Source organism: Zalophus californianus, chromosome 15 (assembly GCF_009762305.2).
Source record: "Zalophus californianus isolate mZalCal1 chromosome 15, mZalCal1.pri.v2, whole genome shotgun sequence".
Lineage (NCBI taxonomy): Eukaryota > Metazoa > Chordata > Mammalia > Carnivora > Otariidae > Zalophus > Zalophus californianus.
In genome coordinates, this window is record NC_045609.1 from 53852321 (window position 1) to 53872868 (window position 20548).

The 20548-nt window shown below is 36.6% G+C and overlaps 1 protein-coding gene across 3 annotated transcripts in view; it reads left to right on the forward strand.

Moving 5' to 3' along the window:
* Positions 1 to 20548, forward strand: part of EXOC6 (exocyst complex component 6) — a 240815-nt gene that overhangs the window by 169898 nt on the left and 50369 nt on the right. For all 3 annotated transcript variants that reach the window (XM_027595848.1, XM_027595850.1, XM_027595849.2), the window contains exon 19: positions 8145 to 8286. In XM_027595848.1, the coding sequence (XP_027451649.1) occupies positions 8145 to 8286 (142 nt within the window). The remainder of the gene's footprint in view (positions 1 to 8144; positions 8287 to 20548) is intronic.

Here is a 20548-nt window from a genome sequence, read left to right on the forward strand (position 1 = left end):
GTATTTTTTTAAGCTGTACACCCAGCACGGGGTTTGAACTTCATGACCCTGAGATCAAGAGTTACACGCTGCATCAACTGAGCCAGCCAGCCACCCCTATATTTTTTCTTAAGCTTTTCATTAATGTAATTAAACAAGTGATTTTCACTACTGTAAGTTAATTGCAAAAAACAAGAAAATAAACATAGTTGAATTTTATAACTTTAGTTCTTTTAAGTATTTATTAAGTTGATGCTGACTAATCTTGGTGAGAGATTTAATTGCATTAAGTTGTAAGTCTTATGTGTGTATGTAGCATAGCACACTTAAATATTTCCCATTGTCAAAGGTTGTGGAAAACAGCATTTTGATTCAGAACATAATTGGAAGAAGTAGTAGTAATAGAAGACTTTTAGTTTAGAAGGAAACAGCACGAGAGACTTAGTAGAAAGCTAATGGATTAGGAGAGAACTGTATGGAGGCTAACAGGAATGGAAAAGGGTGAGGATAGAGCTCATGGGAGAGGTGGAACAGCCTTGGTGCTTTTCTATTTAGAGTATGTTTGCAGGTCAGATATAACAAAATTCAGCAGGCCAAGGTGCTGATATATACTTATAAAAAACTTATGTAAGGTGCTATAATATGAAAGCTAAGGAGATTGGACTTTGGAAAATCCCACCAAAGGGGCATGTTCAGACAAATATCACATATAGGGAATGAATTCAGAAGATGAGCAACATTTTATTTTATTTTATTTTATTTTATTTTATTTTATTTTATTTTATTTTATTTTATTTTATTTTCTAAAGATTTTATTTACTCATTTGAGACACAGAGATACAGAGAGAGAGAGAGAGAGCATGAGCAGGGGGAGAGGCAGAGGGAGAAGCAGGCTCCCCGCCGAGCCAGGAGCCCAATGCGGGACTGGATCCCAGGACCCCGGGATCATGACCTGAGCTGAAGGCAGACGCTCAATGACTGAGCCACCCAGGCGCCCGATGAGCAACATTTTAATCCCTTCCTTTTCTTTCATTCAAGAGACTTTAGGCATTGTAGGAAAGCTATGATGTTCTTTTAGATCATTTACTTATGACAGTGTGTTAAATGGTAGTGCTGAGATTAAAAGCCTCTGTCAATTCTTTGGAAACGAGAAGGGAGCAGCCGGTCAAGGCCTACCTGTAGATGTTGTAAGGACTTACTCGTTACTCTCAGAGTATTGTTGAATATCATTTGCAAGGTTGTCTCTAGAAAAAAAATGGTAATTAGGTAATTAGATAACTTACCTTGATCACTCCCTCCCACTTTGTATAGGTTTCATCTTGTTTTGATATATATCCTCCCTCCACTTGATACATTTCCCTTATTCTTTTAAAAATCCCATTTCTCAACTGGAAGTGAATCTAAAAGTATCTACACCAACCTCATTCCCACAGTCTACGACAGCCTCATGAAATTACTTGTTCAGAAGGCCCTTGATATTCTGGGTGAGTATACCCCAAAACTTTGAGAACTTTCAAATTTGAGAATACGTCTCTGCCATGTAATTTCTTTCAGAAAATGCTATGAAATGTAAATGAAAAGTGTAGACTTTAACAAGAGTTATTCTATCCATGTCAACTAACAGAAGACAGCAAAGCCACATTGAGTTGGGAGGGAGGTTGGGACTTCGCATTCAGTCTCTTGAGTGATACCCGCTGATACCCATTTCACAGAGCATGTTATTCAAGTGTGTGCCTCAGCAAATGAAGCCCTACTTGTACTGGACTCTGAGATTTTTAAAAGGTCGAAACCTGAATTTACTTATTTATTTAATTTTTTTGTTAGATTTTATTTATTTATTTGACAGAGAGAGACATAGCGAGAGTGGGAACACAGGCAGGGGGAGTGGGAGAGGGAGAAGCAGGCTTCCCGCTGAGCAGGGAGCCCCAGGCGGGGCTCGATCCCAGGACCCTGGGATCATGACCTGAGCCAAAGGCAGATGCTTAATGACTGAGCCACCCAGGCACCCCATCGAAACCTAAATTTAAATTCCTTGAATGACAAAGGTCTGCTCTGCATTATACTTGTATATATATGGCTGGATTTCTGATATGTCAGCTACCTACCTACATATATTAATGATTCAGTTGGCTCGAATGTCATTTGTCCATTTCACTAGTGATCATGTGGAAACTATTTATATTGTCTAACGTATCAGTAATTCTGGCAACTTCTTTGTAAATTTTAAATTGTACTGGGATTGCAAACTCCAGTACATTTTAATGATTAAGTAGCCCTGAAATGAGGATATGACTGCTGTCACCGAGCTGTTGCTTTTAGAACAGTACCTGGGATGCTCCAGCGATTTGCTCTTAATTCTGTGGCTTAGCCATAGTACTCAGTCACCACAGGGAAAATTCCAGCTCATCTTTAACTTCCCTTGCTTTTCTTATAATTGCTAAGTGAGAGAAGTTATAGAGCCTTAATATTTTATTGCTTCCCTCCTTAAACATATGCCTAACTGCCTAACTTGCTATTATCAAGTAGATTTAAGAGTTAGGAATAATCCTTGTCAGCTCCCACACAGCATAAACTAGCTTCCTCTTCTTGCCAGTCTGGGCAAAAGTGCATGCAGCTTTCACCATTTTATCTTGATTTCTGATATTATCAATTGCTTGGAAGCAGAGACATTTCTTTAAAACCTTGACGTCTTCTAGACTTTTATTGCTCTGCTTGTCCTTGTATTTTCTTTCCACCTATTAAAAGTAGAATGAGTTGGAAGATAGCATGGAGCTGCCATGACATCAGCAGTGATACTTGCAGAAAGCTAGAAGTCTGGATATTACATGTCATCTAAGGCCATGTTCAAAAGATTTTTTTAAAAAGAAAAAAGGCCGCCAAATTTGATGAGCCCAGTGGTTGGGATAAGGAAGTTTTGAGTGAAAGAGAAATTGCCATATATTACAGCTTACAGCTGTCCTAAAGTTTTCCCCGTTTGGGGAAATTTTTTCCCCCAACTTTAAGATAATTGTGTTCTATTTAAACTCTGTGTGTGTGTGTGTGTGTGTGTGTGTGTGTGTGTCCGTGTCCCCAAGAGCCTGCATTTATGTTACTGTCTCATATCCTTATGATTGGGAATTGTTAGGAGGAGAAAAGCCTGAAAGGGAAGAATGGGAATTCATACTTATTGTGGGGATTATGGTTAATTGATGTGCTAACCACCTCTTTTGGGGCTAAAGCTACTTTAGGTGGGGACAGAAAGAGTATGAGAGGAATATAGTAATGTAAAAGAGGTATTTTGGAGAATGTTGGAGGTGTTTAGAGTTGAGTATATTTTGATAGACCTATGAGTGTTTTTGGCATAATCTCAAAAATCTGTCTTCAAGATAGTGTTAAAGTTATTATTAAAACTCACTGAAGGAATTCATCTTGATATTTAAACCTTTATCCAGTCTGTATTATTGGGAATCTGAGACATTTCACTGTTACATATGTCAGTACTGCAGCATTCAGCCAGAAGCCTGTTTTACTAGATAGAAGAATCTGCACATTTGTGAAGTCATCTTGGGGAAATTTTCATGTTTTATATTAATGTTTTAGATATGTTTTTTTCCTGGTTTATTTAATAACATTCTTTACATAAGAGCAGGATATAGTTTTATGTAATAAAACTTTAGATTAGTGGTTTTTATATAAAATAGAAGGAAGAAAAATAAATTTCTTAAGTTAAAATATCTACTTTTCAACTAGGCATCTTTTTTCATATTTCAATTAGGAATTTATTTCTAATTCTAGTGTTTACTTCACATTTGATGAAAGACCTCACTCTTTTAGTCTGTCTTAAAAAAGGCTATATACACTGTGGGTCTTTAGGAGACTGACCAGTTCATCAATGTTTCCCTTTTTCTTTTGCCTTTCCTCTGAAAAGACTATTTCATCGTCTCAAGTGAAATTTATGCAGCAAACTGAGAGGGAGTGAGTTTGAATAATGTAATATTTTACTGCTTTAATTTAAGTAACTTAAAAAATTAATAACTTAAATAATTGTAAAATGCCATACAGAATCAGAATTAATTAATAAATTTTCTTGCCAGTGTTAGATTTAACATTCAAATTGACCATAATTTTATTTCAGTTTTCCAGATTTTTCTGACAAGAGTTACATAACCTTTTAAAACAAAATATGTTATTAATTTAAAGAACAGTAAATGCAATGCACAATATTTCTGAGTCTATATATTTCTTTTTACTTAAATAAAAAAAGTAGTTTATTGTGCAAAGTTGGCCTTTTGTGGGAATATAAATAAGGTAAAATGGATTCTCCTGGGATCATTAAGGAAGGAAGACCAATACAGAAAGAATGGTTGTGATTTCAAGAGCACATTTTTATGTTAAATGTAGTTGAGAGAGAATGAAAGCAGCATTGAAAAATGCTTTCAAATAATTACTGTTGAAATCAAGCCTTTCTTTTTTTATTAGATCTTTGAAATAAGAGAATGGTGAGACAAATGAAAACTTCAAATGAAAATTTTAATGTGTCAAATTAGTTTTTAAGTATTCTACATTTCTCCTATTATTATATTAGAGTAGATCTATCAAAACATTACTTTTGAAACCAAAACAGTTTTGAGACATAATCTAATAAAATCTGTTGTATTTTTGTTACCATGTCATTTTGTGGTGTTTCAAAGGAAAGAGATTATCTTTAGTCTAATCTGTAATAGTAAATTATTTTAGAAATTTGGCTTGACATACAAACAGATGTGTTTTCTTGATTCCTTTTAAACTGAGGGTTGGTGGTTTGTGGTTTATTGTTCCTGTGATTGGCATTAAAAGCCTTATTTCACAGCTTGCAGTGAGGGACTATTGGCTAAAGAGTGGCTGTGTTCCACAAACTAAATTCAAAAAGTGTCAATCAAGGTCTCACATAGGTTGCTTAGAGAATGAGTTTTCTTACTGATTTCACCAAATGTCGCCTCATGCTGTCTTTGATTGGCACAGCCTGGCAGGGAGGATGGATGAATCTGTCACCGACTGGTTAATTGTGTTGCTAGTCTCAGTCTGACATCAGGTCTTTGACTCTTAAGTGGCTCAATACAAAACAAATTAGCAGATTGTAGTCATATTTCTCATTCTATATGCTTTGACTTTGTTGAATGCAGTCCATAAATCATATTGACTGACACACAAGTAAATGATGAAAGCTGCTTTTGAAACATGGATCTAGAAAGCAGCACTGTGAAGGTGCCATGGAAGGATGCATATGGTTGACCCTTTGGGAATTTCCTAGGAGCCAAATGTCTCCTTACCACAATTGTTCCTAGAAGAAAAGCTTTTGGGTAATGCAAAAAGGATCTAATATGTCAGCAAATTCTCTTTTACAAGTTCCTTTGAAATCTAAGAAGTTTGTCTAAGGGTTTTCTCTCTTTGCAAGTTGTTTTTCAGCAAAATGTTAGAGGAGGGTAAAAAAGTAGTTACCTTTAAAAGTTTGGCAGGTGTTTTTACTTATTGAACTTTGTGTTAAAGAGAAAGAAAATGTTAATAGTAGTTACAGTTAGTTGCAATTAATTTTTCAGATGAGGGCTGCAGAAATTTCTAGGTGTTTGAAATTTATTATTTCAGTTTTGTTAAAAAAACAGCATTTCTAATGAAAAAGGCTAGTTTTTAAAGATAATTGCAAATGTACTAGATTATTTGTGTCCTAGAAAATGATAATATTATTAAGAGTGTCCACAGTATTAGCAATAATAATGTTCAGAAAGGGGTCTTTTGGTTATATCAAAGTGTATCAAGGGCTATAGGCATCAAAAATGAATTGCCAAAGGTATTTTTTGGGTGTGCAAATATTTGGAACATTAAACGTTTTCTCTCCAAATACAAGTAATAGATGGATTTAAGGATATTTATGCACATTTTATGGTTAGGAAGTAAACATGTTAAAAATGTATTATCTTATAGAATATAACTTTTTAAATGTTTGAAGAATCCAAACCTTTGATATTAACTTTAATTTTGGGCTATAAGAAAGAATTTATTTCATTTGAAGATTTATAAAATATTTTACAATTATTTTAATCTTATATCTTTGAGAACAATAAGCCTGTATTTAATATGCATAATCAGAAGAAATTTGGTATTAGGGTTTTATTATTACATGTTGAAATAAAAAGCTAAATTCACACGTGCATGCATGTATGTGTGTATGTATGTTTTCATTACCTATTTCCACCAAGTTTATAGAATAGCATGTATTTCTGTACTCTTACCATCATTTTTGGCTCCAATAGTACTGTTGTTTTAGTCATTTGTAGCATTTGAACCCATTTTGAATTTTATTTATTTATTTTTAAGGTCACCTTAAAATTATACCACTTACATTGTGCAGTGTGTTTACTTATAAAATGAATATAATAGTAATTTTAGGGGGCGATTTATTCATCTGTTTTGCAGTTGGTATATCATAGGGGCAACATAAGTAGGACATGGAGCTGATTGGATGGAGAAGTACATGAAGCTAAAATGCAGTAGTTGTTCCATTAGGTCAAAATTACATTTCCATTAAGTATTCTCAAACCTATTACATTGTAACTAAATTACATGCCATTGATTTCTCCTTTTTCTCTGTTTTTGTCCCCCCTCCCATTCATATTGATATTATGGTGCTTGGGGAATGGAGCTGCATGTCTCCCAGACTAATTCCTCTTGGGTTTGAGGGATCTTGAAGCATGCTGGGTTTTGCATTGTTTGTTACATTCTTTTTTGGCAGTTCATCAGTATCTGTCAAATATATTGTTTGCATTGGCTTTTATCTCTAAAGTTTTTGATTAAGAAATTGAGGTTCCATTTCAGATACAGTTTTTCACTGCATAGTGTCTAAATGCTAAAGACTTATTCATAAAAGCTGCTTTGTTTCTAGTCTGATTTTAAATGTGCAGTTTAATGAACAAATGTTGTTCTAATAGACATCTTAAAAACATTTATTTTTTTTTAAGAGATCAACTCTAAACATTTCTGTACCAATTTAGTAAAACATTTATGTTTAGATTTTTTTCATGATTTTGTAGCTTTATTGGCCTTTGTAAGTAGTAAAAAGCATAATTATCAAATAGCACTGAGTAAATATTTATTAATGCAAATGAGGCAAAACATGACACATTTTCCAAAAGTCATTATTTCTGGCCATTTTCATAGGTCTTTGAGTCCTATCACAGGAGTCAATCTATCACCAAATCACATGTTTGTGGTTGAAGAGAGCAATACTAGGAGCAGTATTACACTGGAAAACTATACATGAAAGAGTCTTTATAATATTTTAAACTTTTAATTGGGATACAAAATCTGTTTAAAGAAACAGTTTATACTAAAAGTGACATTAATCTAGAGGCTAAACCTGAAAACTTAAAATTTTTATTATTTTTAAGAAAATGTAGCCTTAAGGCTGTCCGTGAAAATTTATATAGTTTTTAGGAGCTTATTATAGTAGAAAATATTTTATAATAATATATGTAGTGAAAGAAAACCACAAGTATTTGTAATTTATTTAACCACATATTTCTAAATTATCAGGTGATTTAAAAACTAAATGTAGATCTGTAGATGATTTTGAAATCATATTGGTAGGCAAGTCCCCCCAGCTAATTGAAGCTCTGCCACAAACTGATGTTGATTAGAGGGACTTATGACTCAAAAGTATATTTTTAATTTTAGGTGCAGTTTAAATAAAAATATAGTGTTTATTAACTTCCTTTATTCTGGCTTGGTTAATTTTATAAAGCAGAGCTTAAAGAACATTACATGAATAAAATGTTCTGTCAGTATAATTATTTTATTTCATAAATGCTGTGTTTTAATGTGCATTTTTAAAATACTTGAGACATTTCAAGAGATCTAACATAATAAATCATGGGTTTTTTACTTGTCTTTTAATTTTCCTGGGTGCAGTTAGAACTTTAATGATATTTATGTTCTGAGAAGGACAAGTAAACAAGAATATTAATTTTAATTCTTAGGCTAAAAGGCATAACTGCTTAGAATACAGAAATAGAAAGGCCAGCAGTCACTGTTGCACCCCCAAAAAGGCAACAAAAAGAATGTCAAGTATATAATTTTTCTGATATTTCATGGTGTATTTATGTGTTTGCTTATTTGTTTATTTATATTTTGGTTTTAATATTTGTTTTAAACAGGGGAAGGTTGCCCAGACTGCTTGCATGTCAGCCTGCCAGCATCTGTCAACATCCTTAATGCAGATGCTGTTGGACAGTGAGTTAAAACAGATAAGCATGGGAGCCGTCCAGCAATTTAACTTAGATGTCATACAGTGTGAATGTAAGTACCTTATTGGTTAAATCTCATACATTTCTAGGAATTTATATTAAAATTGTATGGAAAAAATGGTATATAAAAGGATGGTTCAGGAAAAGAAGGAAAAGGCCTGAATCTGAAATTTTCAGCAGCCTTTGAAGCAACTTTTTTCCAGGAAGATAAAAATATCTCAGCTTCAATTTAGGGGCCCTAGAGCTCTAGAAGCACCGAAGTGGCAATACAGACTGGAATAATTGAAAAGATGATTCATTTTTCTCCTTATTTCTTTTTCTGGTCATTCTTGCCAGGACACTCCTAACATTGGGCATCAATGAATGAAATCATTCTAAGTTTGTCGTTCTTACTTTGTGGATAGGTAGCATTTTAGATATTTGCTGCAGGGATAATCTTAGGGCCCTGCATTCCAGATGAAGCTTCTTTTATATTCTGAATTTTTGATTCTCATTCCCCCTAAATTTCTTAAGCCTTTACCTTTGCCATTGTTTTTCACTGTTTTCTTTAGGTAAGAAGTGAGCAGGTTCTGTAATCTCATGTTGACATTAGTCAGTCTGCTTCCAAACTGGATATGCTATTTGGTTATTAGCTTTGTAATATATACTTCTGGATGTGGGTTTTATCACCCTTAAATTATAACTCTTTAAATAAAGAATGTAAATATACAGAGCAATTTTCAAACATTGCCTTCAAATGAATGGTATACTGATTAAATGATGAAAATGCCTGGTTGACAACTGAGTCAGGCACCATTGTTGATAAATTGAAAATCAGTGGGGCACAAGAAGGATTATAAAATGTCTGTCTGAGGCAAATTTTGCAATAATATATTCTGTATGAAAGACATTGAAAATGTCAGCAGCTTGCAACTGAAGCAACAGTGACTGATTTTTTTCAACAAATATCAAATATTTATCTGCCCACTGTGTATAAGGCATTCTGCAAGGAAAAACAGAATTAATATTAAGGAAAATAATTATCGGGACACCTGGGTGGCTCAGTTGGTTAAGCAGCTGCCTTTGGCTCAGGTCATGATCCCAGGGTCCTGGGATCGAGTCCTGCATAGGGCTCCTTGCTCAGCAGGAAGCCTGCTTCTCCCTCTCCCTGCCGCTCCCCCTGCTTGTGCTCTCTCTCTCTCTGACAAATAAATAAACAAAACCTTTAAAAAAAAAAAAAGAAAGAAAATAATTATGTAAGCTGTTTGATCAAGATCAGTTGTTTACTGCACAAAAAAATAAGGTTTTTTAAAACTTACCTATTTCCTTCAAAAAAAGAGAAATGCTTATTTACAAAGGAAAAGAAAGTTTTTCCTTAGGGAAGAAAAGGATTTATTTTCTTTTCCTAGGAAGTATTTCTATTTTTTCTACTTAGAAAACCTTTATTAGCTAGTTTGGTAAGGAAAAAAAAAAAAAAGAAAACCTTTATTATATCTTTCTCAAAATACAACTATCATTTAAAATGGTATTTATTTTGTATTTTTAAAATATTTATCAAAAAACACTTTTTTTACAAGTGTCCAAGCTCAAAATTATTGTTATTCCATTCTACAAATAATTTGAAACTGATTTTTTTGAAAGTTCTGTAAAGGTTGTCTTATTAAGATCATTCCAGTATGACATTACATATGTAAACATCTTACATAAATATTCCTTGAAGTATTTTGTATTATTACATCCTTAATATGTATTCAAAATAATTAGGTGGTTGAACCCTTTACTGGCATTTGGGTGTGTCTTCTCGTGTTTTTTGTTCAAAAATGGAAATTACTATTTGACTAGGCAACTTTAGGTATCTAGATCTTCTCTCTGTTTTCTTCTACCTCCATGAAAAGCTAATCTAACTGTACTTACAGAAAGATACATAAACCCCAAAATCTTTGCCTCTCTGTCTTTCCATAGGATAGTTTCTTCCTTTAGTTGACTTATTTAGGTGGAGTTACTAAAGGTTCCTTTTAAAATGCTGATTTTTTTTTAAAGCACTATTCTCTTGGAAGAGACCAAGAAAGGTCCTAAGTATGAGCCAACACTCAGAAAATCTAGGTTTAAGTACAAGAAGGGTAAACTCCAGATAATTCAGCTTCCTTTAAGATTATGCCTATGGTTGGCTCTGCTCCTTAATACTTATCATGTATTACTTAATCATTACTTACTTAATATAGCATCATACATTTAGTACTCCTTGAACAAATGTAAACCAACATTACATTTTCCATGTTTATCCCACTCTCTTTCTAGTGCAAAAGAACTTTCTACCCCCAATCATGAATTTGCTGATACATAAATCACTTAAAAATGAAACTTAGCTTTTTCTCTAATGAATATGTTAAGAGAATTAAGTTTTCATCTTCCTTTAAGTAGTATTTTTGTTTTTTTAAATCTGGAAGAAAGATTTTTTCTTTTTTTCTTTTTTTACTTATGATTTTATTTTTAAGTAATCTTTACACCCAATGTGGGGCTCTAACCCACAATCTGGAGATGAGGGGTTACATGCTCTATCAACTGAGCCAGGCAGGTGCCCCCAAAAGCAGTTTGTTTTAAAAAATATGAAGTTTAAATTCAGTATTAATGCAGGATGTATGCTTTCTACATATTGGGGCAGGGAAAGGAGAAGAGGAATTTGGCTAGGTAGGAGGAAGGCTAAAATGTATCATAAATTTGTGAAGAGAAGGGATCTTTATACCACAGGAATCAACTGGGATATGGAGAAGATAGGTAAGTAATTCAGATGTGGAATCCTAAAAGCTAAAAACCACTTACCTGGTAATAAATATACACATACTCCTCTACCTTGAAATCCTTTCTAAATAACCCTGCCAAATAGTTGTCCAGCTAGTCCTTGGACATCCAATTTGGGGGATTAACTACTCTTCAGAAACTGTGTTTCCATATAATGTATCACTCTATCAGTTTCTTCCAGTGAGGTGAAATCACTTTCTCTAAACTTCTCTTAATGGAGCTAGTTCTACCTTGGCTACAGTCAACACCGCCTTTGTGCAAATTAGAAATGGTATCCCTATTAAAGGAAAAGTCCTCCAGAGTTGTCTGTTTTATATGAATTAGAAAAACTTTACCTTTTTTCTAGCTGGACTCAACCCCCTCCAAGGCACGTGGCTTTATCAAGTGAAATGTGGTCTAGATGTCAGCCCTTCCCTTGCTCCCCTCTCCTCTCCTCAGCTGGACACCCGGATGTAGTAAGCAGTCTGATGCAGTCTGTATATGGCAGTTCTGCTTGGGCTCATACAGAGAAAAAAACAAATCCTCATCCACAAACCAATTATATGAAAACTGCTCTTATATCCTTCCAAATCTTCTGAAGGCCAGACATCAACAATGCCTCTTACTGTTCTCATGTGATATGATTTTAGATCCAAAGCTCTTCTTTGAATAAACTGGTTTGACTACCTTCTGTTTAATGTCTGATACCCAAAGTTGACTACAGAGATACCGAGGTGTGGGGGGATCCAGTATAATCTGCAGTTGGACTATCAAATGTATTATTCCATAGTCTGTACTTTATTACAAAGCCCAAACTATTATTATCTTTTTTGGTTGCCAGAGTATACTCTCGAATCATTGAAGCTGTAGTCTTCTAAAACTTGTGTATCTCTCTCTCTCTCTCTCTCTCGTGTGTGTGTGTGTGTGTGTGTGTGATTGTGATCGTTAAGCTCTGTTTTTCTTATCCTATACTTGTGTGGTTGGTTTTGTTGTGGGATTTTAAAGTTAGCCATATTAAATTTTAAGATTTGTTTCACAACTAACCTGTTGAGGTCTCTTTATATCAAAATTTAATATCATCTGCAGATTTGTAATCATGCTTTTTATATATTTAACAAAGTTACTCACAAAATGTTGAAGAAAACCTTTTATTTATATCATGAGATACATTACATCAGTGATTCTCAAAACCTGATCCCCAGGTGAGGACCTGGGAACTTGTTAGAAATGCGAATTCTTGGGTTCCACCTGCTGAACTGGGACCTCTGGGCACCAGACCCTCTAGGTGATTTTGATCCACAGTAAAGTTTGAGTACCACATTATATGGATCTTCCCTTTGTATTGACTTAGATCCATTATTCAGAAATTTATGGGTATCTTAAATACCCATACGGTTTTACTCAACGTGATAAGCAAGTTTGTCATATGCCTTGCTGGCATATAGGGATAATAATTACCACTGGATTTTTCTTATCAATCAGTCTATCCTTTAAAAGAAGAAAATGATGCTATTCTGATTCTTCATAACCCCATGTTGGCTCATAATTACTTTCTCTTCAAGAGACTCAGAAATCATTATTTAAAAGACCGTACTGGTTTTTGAGACTAACATAAAATCTTACTAGTCTGTGTTGTACTAGTAAGAGATCCAGAGTCCAAAGAAGTCAGGTAGCAGGGATCAGGAATTAGAGACCATGGGCAAGTTAAGAAAGGCTTAAGTCAAAGAATTTAAGCAATAGGAGGTGAGCATGAAATATAAGCATCAGGAATGGCCTTTGTATGGGGCACCTGGGTGGTTCAGTCAGTTAAGCTTCTGCCTTCAGCTCCGGTCATGATCTCCGGGTCCTGGGATCAAGCCCCGAGTGGGGCTCCCTGCTCATCGGGAAGCCTGCTTCTCCCTCTCCCTCTGCCTCTCCCCCAACTTGTGCTCCCACTCCCCTCTCTGTCTCTCTCTGTCTCTCAAATAAATAAAATCTTAAAAAAAAAAAAAGAATGGCCTTTATTCTAAGTTAGATCTTCCTTTAATTGGGTTTTATCAGAAAGCAGAATGTTTATTTTTCCATCATCATTACTTTGTGAAAACATTATACATGTATTTCCTAGGCCTCATATTGTCAGTTTACAGGTAGAAACAAAAAGGACATCTCACTGAAGTTGGGAAAATGGGATGATGGAAATAATTTTGTTTCTGTCATCATTCAACCATGTGCTTTTAGTTTTTGTTTGTTTTATTTTTCTGGTGGTGAAAGAATTAGCACTGATCCATCTGTGTGCTCACTTGTTTTTTTAATTTTTTTTATTTTATTATGTTATGTTAATCACCATACATTACATCATTAGTTTTTGATGTAGTGTTCCATGATTCATTTTTTGCGTATAGCACCCAGTGCTCCATTCAGTACATGCCCTCTTTAATACCCATCACCAGGCTAACCCATCCCCCTGCCTCCCCCAGAACCCTCAGTTTGTTTCTGAGTCCATAGTCTCTCATGGTTCATCTCCCTCTCTGATTTCCCCCCCTTCATTTTTCCCTTCCTACTATCTTCTTCTTCTTCTTTTTTTTTTTTTTAAACATATAATGAATTATTTGTTGCAGAGGTACAGGTCTGTGATTCAACAGTCTTACACAATTCACAGCACTCGCCATAGGACATACCCTCCCCAATGTCTATCACCCAGCCACCCCATCCTCCCACCCCCCACCACTCCAGCAACCCTCAGTTTGTTTCCTGAGATTAAGAATTCCTCATTATCAGTGAGATCATATGATACATGTCTTTCTCTGATTGACTTATTTCGCTCAGCATAACACCCTCCAGTTCCATCTACGTCGTTGCAAATGGCAAGATCTCATTCCTTTTGATGGCTGCATAATATTCCATTGTATATATATACCACATCTTCTTTATCCATTCATCTGTTGATGGACATCTTGGCTCTTTCCACAGTTTGGCTGTTGTGGACATTGCTGCTATAAACATCGGGGTGCACGTGCCCCTTTGGATCCCTACATTTGTATCTTTGTGGTAAATACCCAGTAGTGCAATTGCTGGATCGTATGGTAGCTCTGTTTTCAACTTTTTGAGGAACCTCCATACTGTTTTCCAGAGTGGTTGCACCAGCTTGCATTCCCACCAACAGTGTAGGAGGGTTCCCCTTTCTCTGCATCCCCGCCAAACTCTGTCGTTTCCTGACTTGTTAATTTTAGCCATTCTGACTGGTGTGAGGTGGTATCTCATGGAGGTTTTGTTTGGATTTCTCTGATGCTGAGAGATGTTGAGCACTTTTTCATGTGTCTGTTGGCCATTTGGATGTCTTCTTTGGAAAAATGTCTGCTCGTGTCTTCTGCCCATTTCTCGATCGGATTATTTGTTCTTTGGGTGTTGAGTTTGATAACTTCTTTATAGATTTTGGATACTAGGCCTTTATCTGATATGTCATTTGCAAATTGCAAATATCTTCTCCCATTCTGTCGGTTGTCTTTTGGTTTTGTGGACTGTTTCTTTTGCTGTGCAAAAGCTTTTTATCTTGATGAAGTCCCAATAGTTCATTTTTGCCCTTGCTTCCCTTGCCTTTGGCCATGTTTCTAGGAAGAAGTTGCTGCGGCTGAGGTTGAAGAGGTTGCTGCCTGTGTTCCCCTCAAGGATTTTGATGGACTCTTGTCTCACATTTAGGTCTTTCAACCATTTGGAGTCTATTTTTGTGTGTGGTGTAAGGAAATGGTCCAGTTTCATTCTTCTGCATGTGGCTGTCCAATTTTCCCAACACCATTTGTTGAAGAGACTGTCTTTTTTCCATTGGACATTCTTTCCTGCTTTGTCAAAGATTAATTGACCATAGAGTTGAGGGTCCATTTCTGGGCTCTCTATTCATTGATCTCTGTGTCTGTTTTTGTGCCAGTACCATACTGTCTTGATGATGACAGCTTTGTAATAGAGCCGGAAGTCCGGAATTGTGATGCCGCCAGCTTTGCTTTTCTTTTTCAACATTCCTCTGGCTATTCGGGGTCTTTTCTGGTTCCATACAAATTTTAGGATTATTTGTTCCATTTGTTTGAAAAAAGTGGATGGTATTTTGATGGATTGCATTGAATGTGTAGATTGCTCTAGGTAGCATTGACATCTTCACAATGTTTGTTCATCCAATCCATGAGCATGGAACGTTTTTCCATTTCTTTGTGTCTTCTTCAGTTTCTTTCATGAGTATTTTATAGTTTTCTGAGTACAGATCCTTTGCCTCTTTGGTTAAATTTATTCCTAGGTATCTTATGGTTTTGGATGCAATTGTAAATGGGATCGACTCCTTAATTTGTCTCTCTTCTGTCTTGTTGTTGGTGTATAGGAATGCCACTGATTTCTGTGCACTGATTTTATATCCTGCCACTTTACTGAATTCCTGTATGAGTTCTAGCAGTTTTGGGGTGGAGTCTTTTGGGTTTTCCACATACAGTATATCATCTGCAAAGAGTGAGAGTTTGACTTCCTCTTTGCCGATTTGGATGCCTTTGATTTCTTTTTGTTGTCTGATTGCTGTGGCTAGGACTTCTAATACTATGTTGAATAGCAGTGGTGATAGTGGACATCCCTGCCGCGTTCCTGACCTTAGGGGAAAAGCTCTCAGCTTTTCCCCATTGAGAATGGTATTCACTGTAGGTTTTTCATAGATGGCTTTTATGATATTGAGGTATGTACCCTCTATCCCTATACTCTGAAGAGTTTTGATCAAGAAAGGATGCTGTCCTTTGTCAAACGCTTTTTCTGCATCCATTGAGAGGATCATATGATTCTTGTTCTTTCTTTTGTTAATATATTGTATCATGCTGATTGTTTTGCAGATGTTGAACCAACCCTGCAGCCCAGGGATAAATCCCACTTGGTCATGGTGAATAATCCTTTTAATGTACTGTTGGATCCTATTGGCTAGTATTTTGGTGAGAATTTTTGCATCCATGTTCATCAAGGATATTGGTCTGTAATTCTCCTTTTTGATGGGGTCTTTGTCTGGTTTTGGGATCAAGGTAATGGTGGCCTTATAAAATGAGTTTGGAAGTTTTCCTTCCATTTCTATTTTTTGGAACAGTTTTAGGAGAATAAGTATTAATTCTTTTTGAAATGTTTGGTAGACTTCCCCTGGGAAGCCATCTGGCCCTGGGCTTTTGTTTGTTGGGAGATTTTTGATGACTGCTTCAATTTCCTTAGTGGTTATAGGTCTGTTCAGGTTTTCTGTTTCTTCCTGGTTCAGTTTTGGTAGTTGATACATCTCTAGGAATGCCTCCATTTCTTCCAGGTTATCTGATTTGCTGGCATAGAGTTGCTCATAATATGTTCTTATAATTGTTTGTATTTCTTTGGTGTTGGTGGTGATCTCTCCTCTTTCATTCATGATTTTGTTGATCTGGGTCCTTTCTCTTTTCTTTTTGATAAGTCTGGCCAGGGGTTTATCAATCTTGTTAATTCTTTCAAAGAACCAGCTCCTAGTTTCGTGGATTGGTTCTACTGTTCTTTTGGTTTCTATTTCATTGATTTCTGCTCTGATCTTTATTATTTCTCTTCTCCTGCTGGGTTTAGGCTTTATTTGTTGTTTTTTCTCTAGCTCCTTTAGGTGTAGGGTTAGGTTGTGTATTTGAGACCTTTCTTGTTTCTTGAGAAAGGCTTGTATTGCTATATACTTTCCTCTCAGGACTTCCTTTGCTGCATCCCAAAGATTTTGAACAGTTGTGTTTTCATTTTCATTGGTTTCCATGAATTTTTTTAATTCTTCTTTAATTTCCTGGTTGACCCATTCATTCTTTAGTAGGATGCTCTTTAGCCTCCACGTATTTGAGTTCTTTCTGACTTTCCTCTTGTGACTGAGTTCTAGTTTCAAAGCATTGTGGTCTGAAAATATGCAGGGAATAATCCCAATCTTTTGGTACCGGTTGAGACCTGATTTGTGACCTAGGATGTGATCTATTCTGGAGAATGTTCCATGGGCACTAGAGAAGAATGTGTATTCCGTTGCTTTGGGTTGGAATGTTCTGAATATGTGTGTGAAGTCCATTTGGTCCAGTGTGTCATTTAAAGTCTTTATTTCCTTGTTGATCTTTTGCTTAGATGATCTGTCCATTTCAGTCAGGGGACTGTTAAAGTCCCCCACTGTTATTGTATTGTTGTCAATGAGTTTCTTTCCTTTTGTTATTAACTGCCTTATATAATTGGCTGCTCCCATGTTAGGGGCATAGATATTTACAATTGTTAGATCTTCTTGTTGGATAGACCCTTTAAATAGTATGTAGTGTCCTTCCTCATCTCTTATTACAGTCTTTGGTTTAAAATCTAATTTGTCTGATATAAGGATTGCCACCCCAGCCTTCTTTTTGTGTCCATTAGCATGGTAAATGGTTTTCCACCCCCTCACTTTCAATATGGGGGTGTCTTTGGGTCTAAAATGAGTCTCTTGCAGACAGCATATTGATGCGTCTTGTTTTTTAATCCAATCTGGTAGCCTGTGTGTTTTGATTGGGGCATTTAGCCCATTTACATTTAGGGTAACTATTGAAAGATATGAATTTAGTGCCATTTATTGCCTGTAAGGTGACTGTTACTGTATATTGTCTGTGTTCCTTTCTGATCTATGCTGCTTTTAGGCTCTCTCTTTGCTTAGAGGACCCCTTTCAATATTTCTTGGAGGACTGGTTTCGTGTTTGCAAATTCCTTTAGTTTTTGTTTGTCCTGTAAGCTTTTTATCTCTCCTTCTATTTTCATGACAGCCTAGCTGGAGATAGTATTCTTGGCTGCATATTTTTCTCATTTAGTGCTATGAAGATATCATGCCAGTCCTTTCTGGCCTGCCAGGTCTCTGTGGATAGGTCTGTTGCCAATCTAATGTTTCTACCATTATAGGTTGTATATCTCTTCTCCCGAGCTGCTTTCAAGATTTTCTCTTTGTCTGTGAGACTCGTAAGTTTTACTATTAGATGTCGGGGTGTTGACCTATTTTTATTAATTTTGAGGGGGTTCTCTGTGCCTTCTGGATTTTGATGCCCGTTTCCTTCCCCAAATTAGGGAAGTTCTCTGCTATAATTTGCTTCAATATGCCTTCTGCCCCTCTCTCTCTTTCTTCTTCTTCTGGGTTCCCAATTATTCTAATGTTGTTTTGTCTTATGGTATCACTTATCTCTCGAATTCTGCCCTCGTGATCCAGTAGTTGTTTATCTCTCTTTTTCTCAGCTTCTTTATTTTCCATCATTTGGTCTTCTATATCGCTGGTTCTCTCTTCTGCCTCATTTATCGTAGCAATTAGTCCCCCATTTTGATTGCACCTCATTAATAACCTTTTTGATTTCTACTCGGTTAGATTTTAGTTCTTTTATTTCTCCAGAAAGGGTTTCTCTAATAACTTCCATGCTTTTTTCAAGCCCAGCTAGTATCTTTAAAATCATGATTCTGAACTCTAGGTCCGACATCACACTAATGTCTGGATTGAGTAGGTCCCTGGCAGATGGTACTACCTCTTGTTCTTTTTGTTGAGGTGATTTTTTTCATCTTGTCATTTTGTCCAGAGGAGAATAGATGAATGAGAGAACAAAATGCTAAAAGGTTAACAACGTCCCCAGAATATATACTCTAAACAAATCAGAAAAGACCTGAAACCTGGGGCAAAGAAAGGGAAAGAAAGAAAAAAGAAGAGAAAAAAAAGAAAAAGATAAACAAAAACAGAACAAAACAAAAAAGACAGAATATGATCAAATATGATCAGGCTGATGTAGAGATCAGTGCCACCCACTAGATTTTGGGTGTATTTTGGTCTGTTAGAAGAAAGTGCCTCCTAAAATTTTAAAGATAGAAAGACTTATATATGTACAAAATAAGGGTTGATATGATGAAGGGATGGAATATGACTATAAAGATGAAAATTATAAAAAATGTTAAAAAAGGAATTGATAAGGTGTTTGAAAAAATAAGAGGATTAGAAAAAAAGGAAGGAAAGAAAGAAAAAAGGGGAGAGAATGTGATCAAGCAGGAGATTGGAACAAAGTCATACACTAGAGATTTAGGGTATACTTTGATATGTTAGAAGAAACTTTATCTCAAAATTTTAAAGAGAGAACAACTTATATATATATATATATATATGCCAAAAATAAGGGTAACTACTATGAAGGGATAGAATATGACTCTAAAAATGAAAATAAAAATGTTTTTTTTTAGAAAGGGATTGATAAGATGGTTGAAAAAGGGAAAAAGAAAAATTAAAAAAAAAAACAGTTAAAAAAAACTTTGAAAGACTAATGAATCATGGCAAAAAAGCCATGAATTCTATGTGCAGTATTCCTCTAGCGCTGGAGTTCTCCTGTTCTCATTGATCGGTAAACTTGGTCTTGGGTGGCTGTTCTTGCTGATCTTCTGGAAGAGGGGCCTGTTGCAGTGGTTCCCAAATATCTTTGCCGGAGGCGGTATTGCCCCGCCCTTGCCGGTCTGGGCTAAGCAATGTGCTCGGGTTTGCTCTCGGGATCTTTTGTTCCCTGCAAGCTTTCTGTACAGCTTTGGGGGACGAGAGTGAAAATGGCGGCCTTCCATTCTCTGCCCGGGAGGAGCCGAGAACTCGGGGCCCCGCTCCTCAGTGCGCCCCCAGAGAAAAGCAGTCAATCTCTCCCGTCTCCCTGGTCTCCGGCCGCACTCCGTGCTCACCCGGCCTGTGACCGAGTGTTTCTATCTCTGGCACCCGACCCCGTGTGGAGTCTCCAAACCCAGCAGATCCCTGCCTTGCGCTCCTGTGCCGCTCCTCCTGGGTGAGGAAGGGGAGTCTCCCCGGGTCTGCCGCTTGTTGGGTCCCTGCTGGAGGAGCAGTGGCCCGACTGTCCCGCGGATCACGGTTTATGGCAACCGCGAGCTGAGAGCCCGCGCCTTGGCTCCTTTTCTGCAGCCGGCTTCCCCGCTCTGATACCTGGGAGCTCTGCCACACTCAGGCACCCCGGGTCTTTCTGTGACCCTGAGGGTCCTGAGACCACATTGTCCTGCAAGGGTTCCACCCCCCCATTAGCCACTGGAGTGACGTCCCTCAGTGGAGCTGACTTCTAAAAGTTCTGATTTTGTGTTCCGCGGCTCTATCACTTGCCAGAAGCAGCCGTCGGAGGACCCCTCCCCCCCATCTAATCTCCCGAATATTGCCTCGGATTCACTTCTCCTCACGTCCTACCTTCCAGAAAGTGGTTGATTTTCTGTTCAGAGAGTTGTTGCTATTCTTTTCTTCGATCTCCTGTTGAGTTCGTAGGTGTTCAGAATGGTTTGATCCCTATCCAGCTGAGTTCCTGAGACCAGACGAAATCCAGGTCTCCTACTCCTCCATCTTGCTCCGCCCTCAAATTTTGTTTTATTTTTTAAATAATCTCTACATCCAGGTTGAACTCAACTCCGAGATCAAGAGACACACACTCCACTGACTGAACCAGCCAGGTGCTCCCTTATGTAAACTTTTAAAAAAATTCTTTCAAATGAGCCTTAAGATGGTCTGAACATATGTCAGGTTGTTGAGAGCATGGTTCCAGTCCTGGCTCTGCCTGTATTTTGGGCAAGTG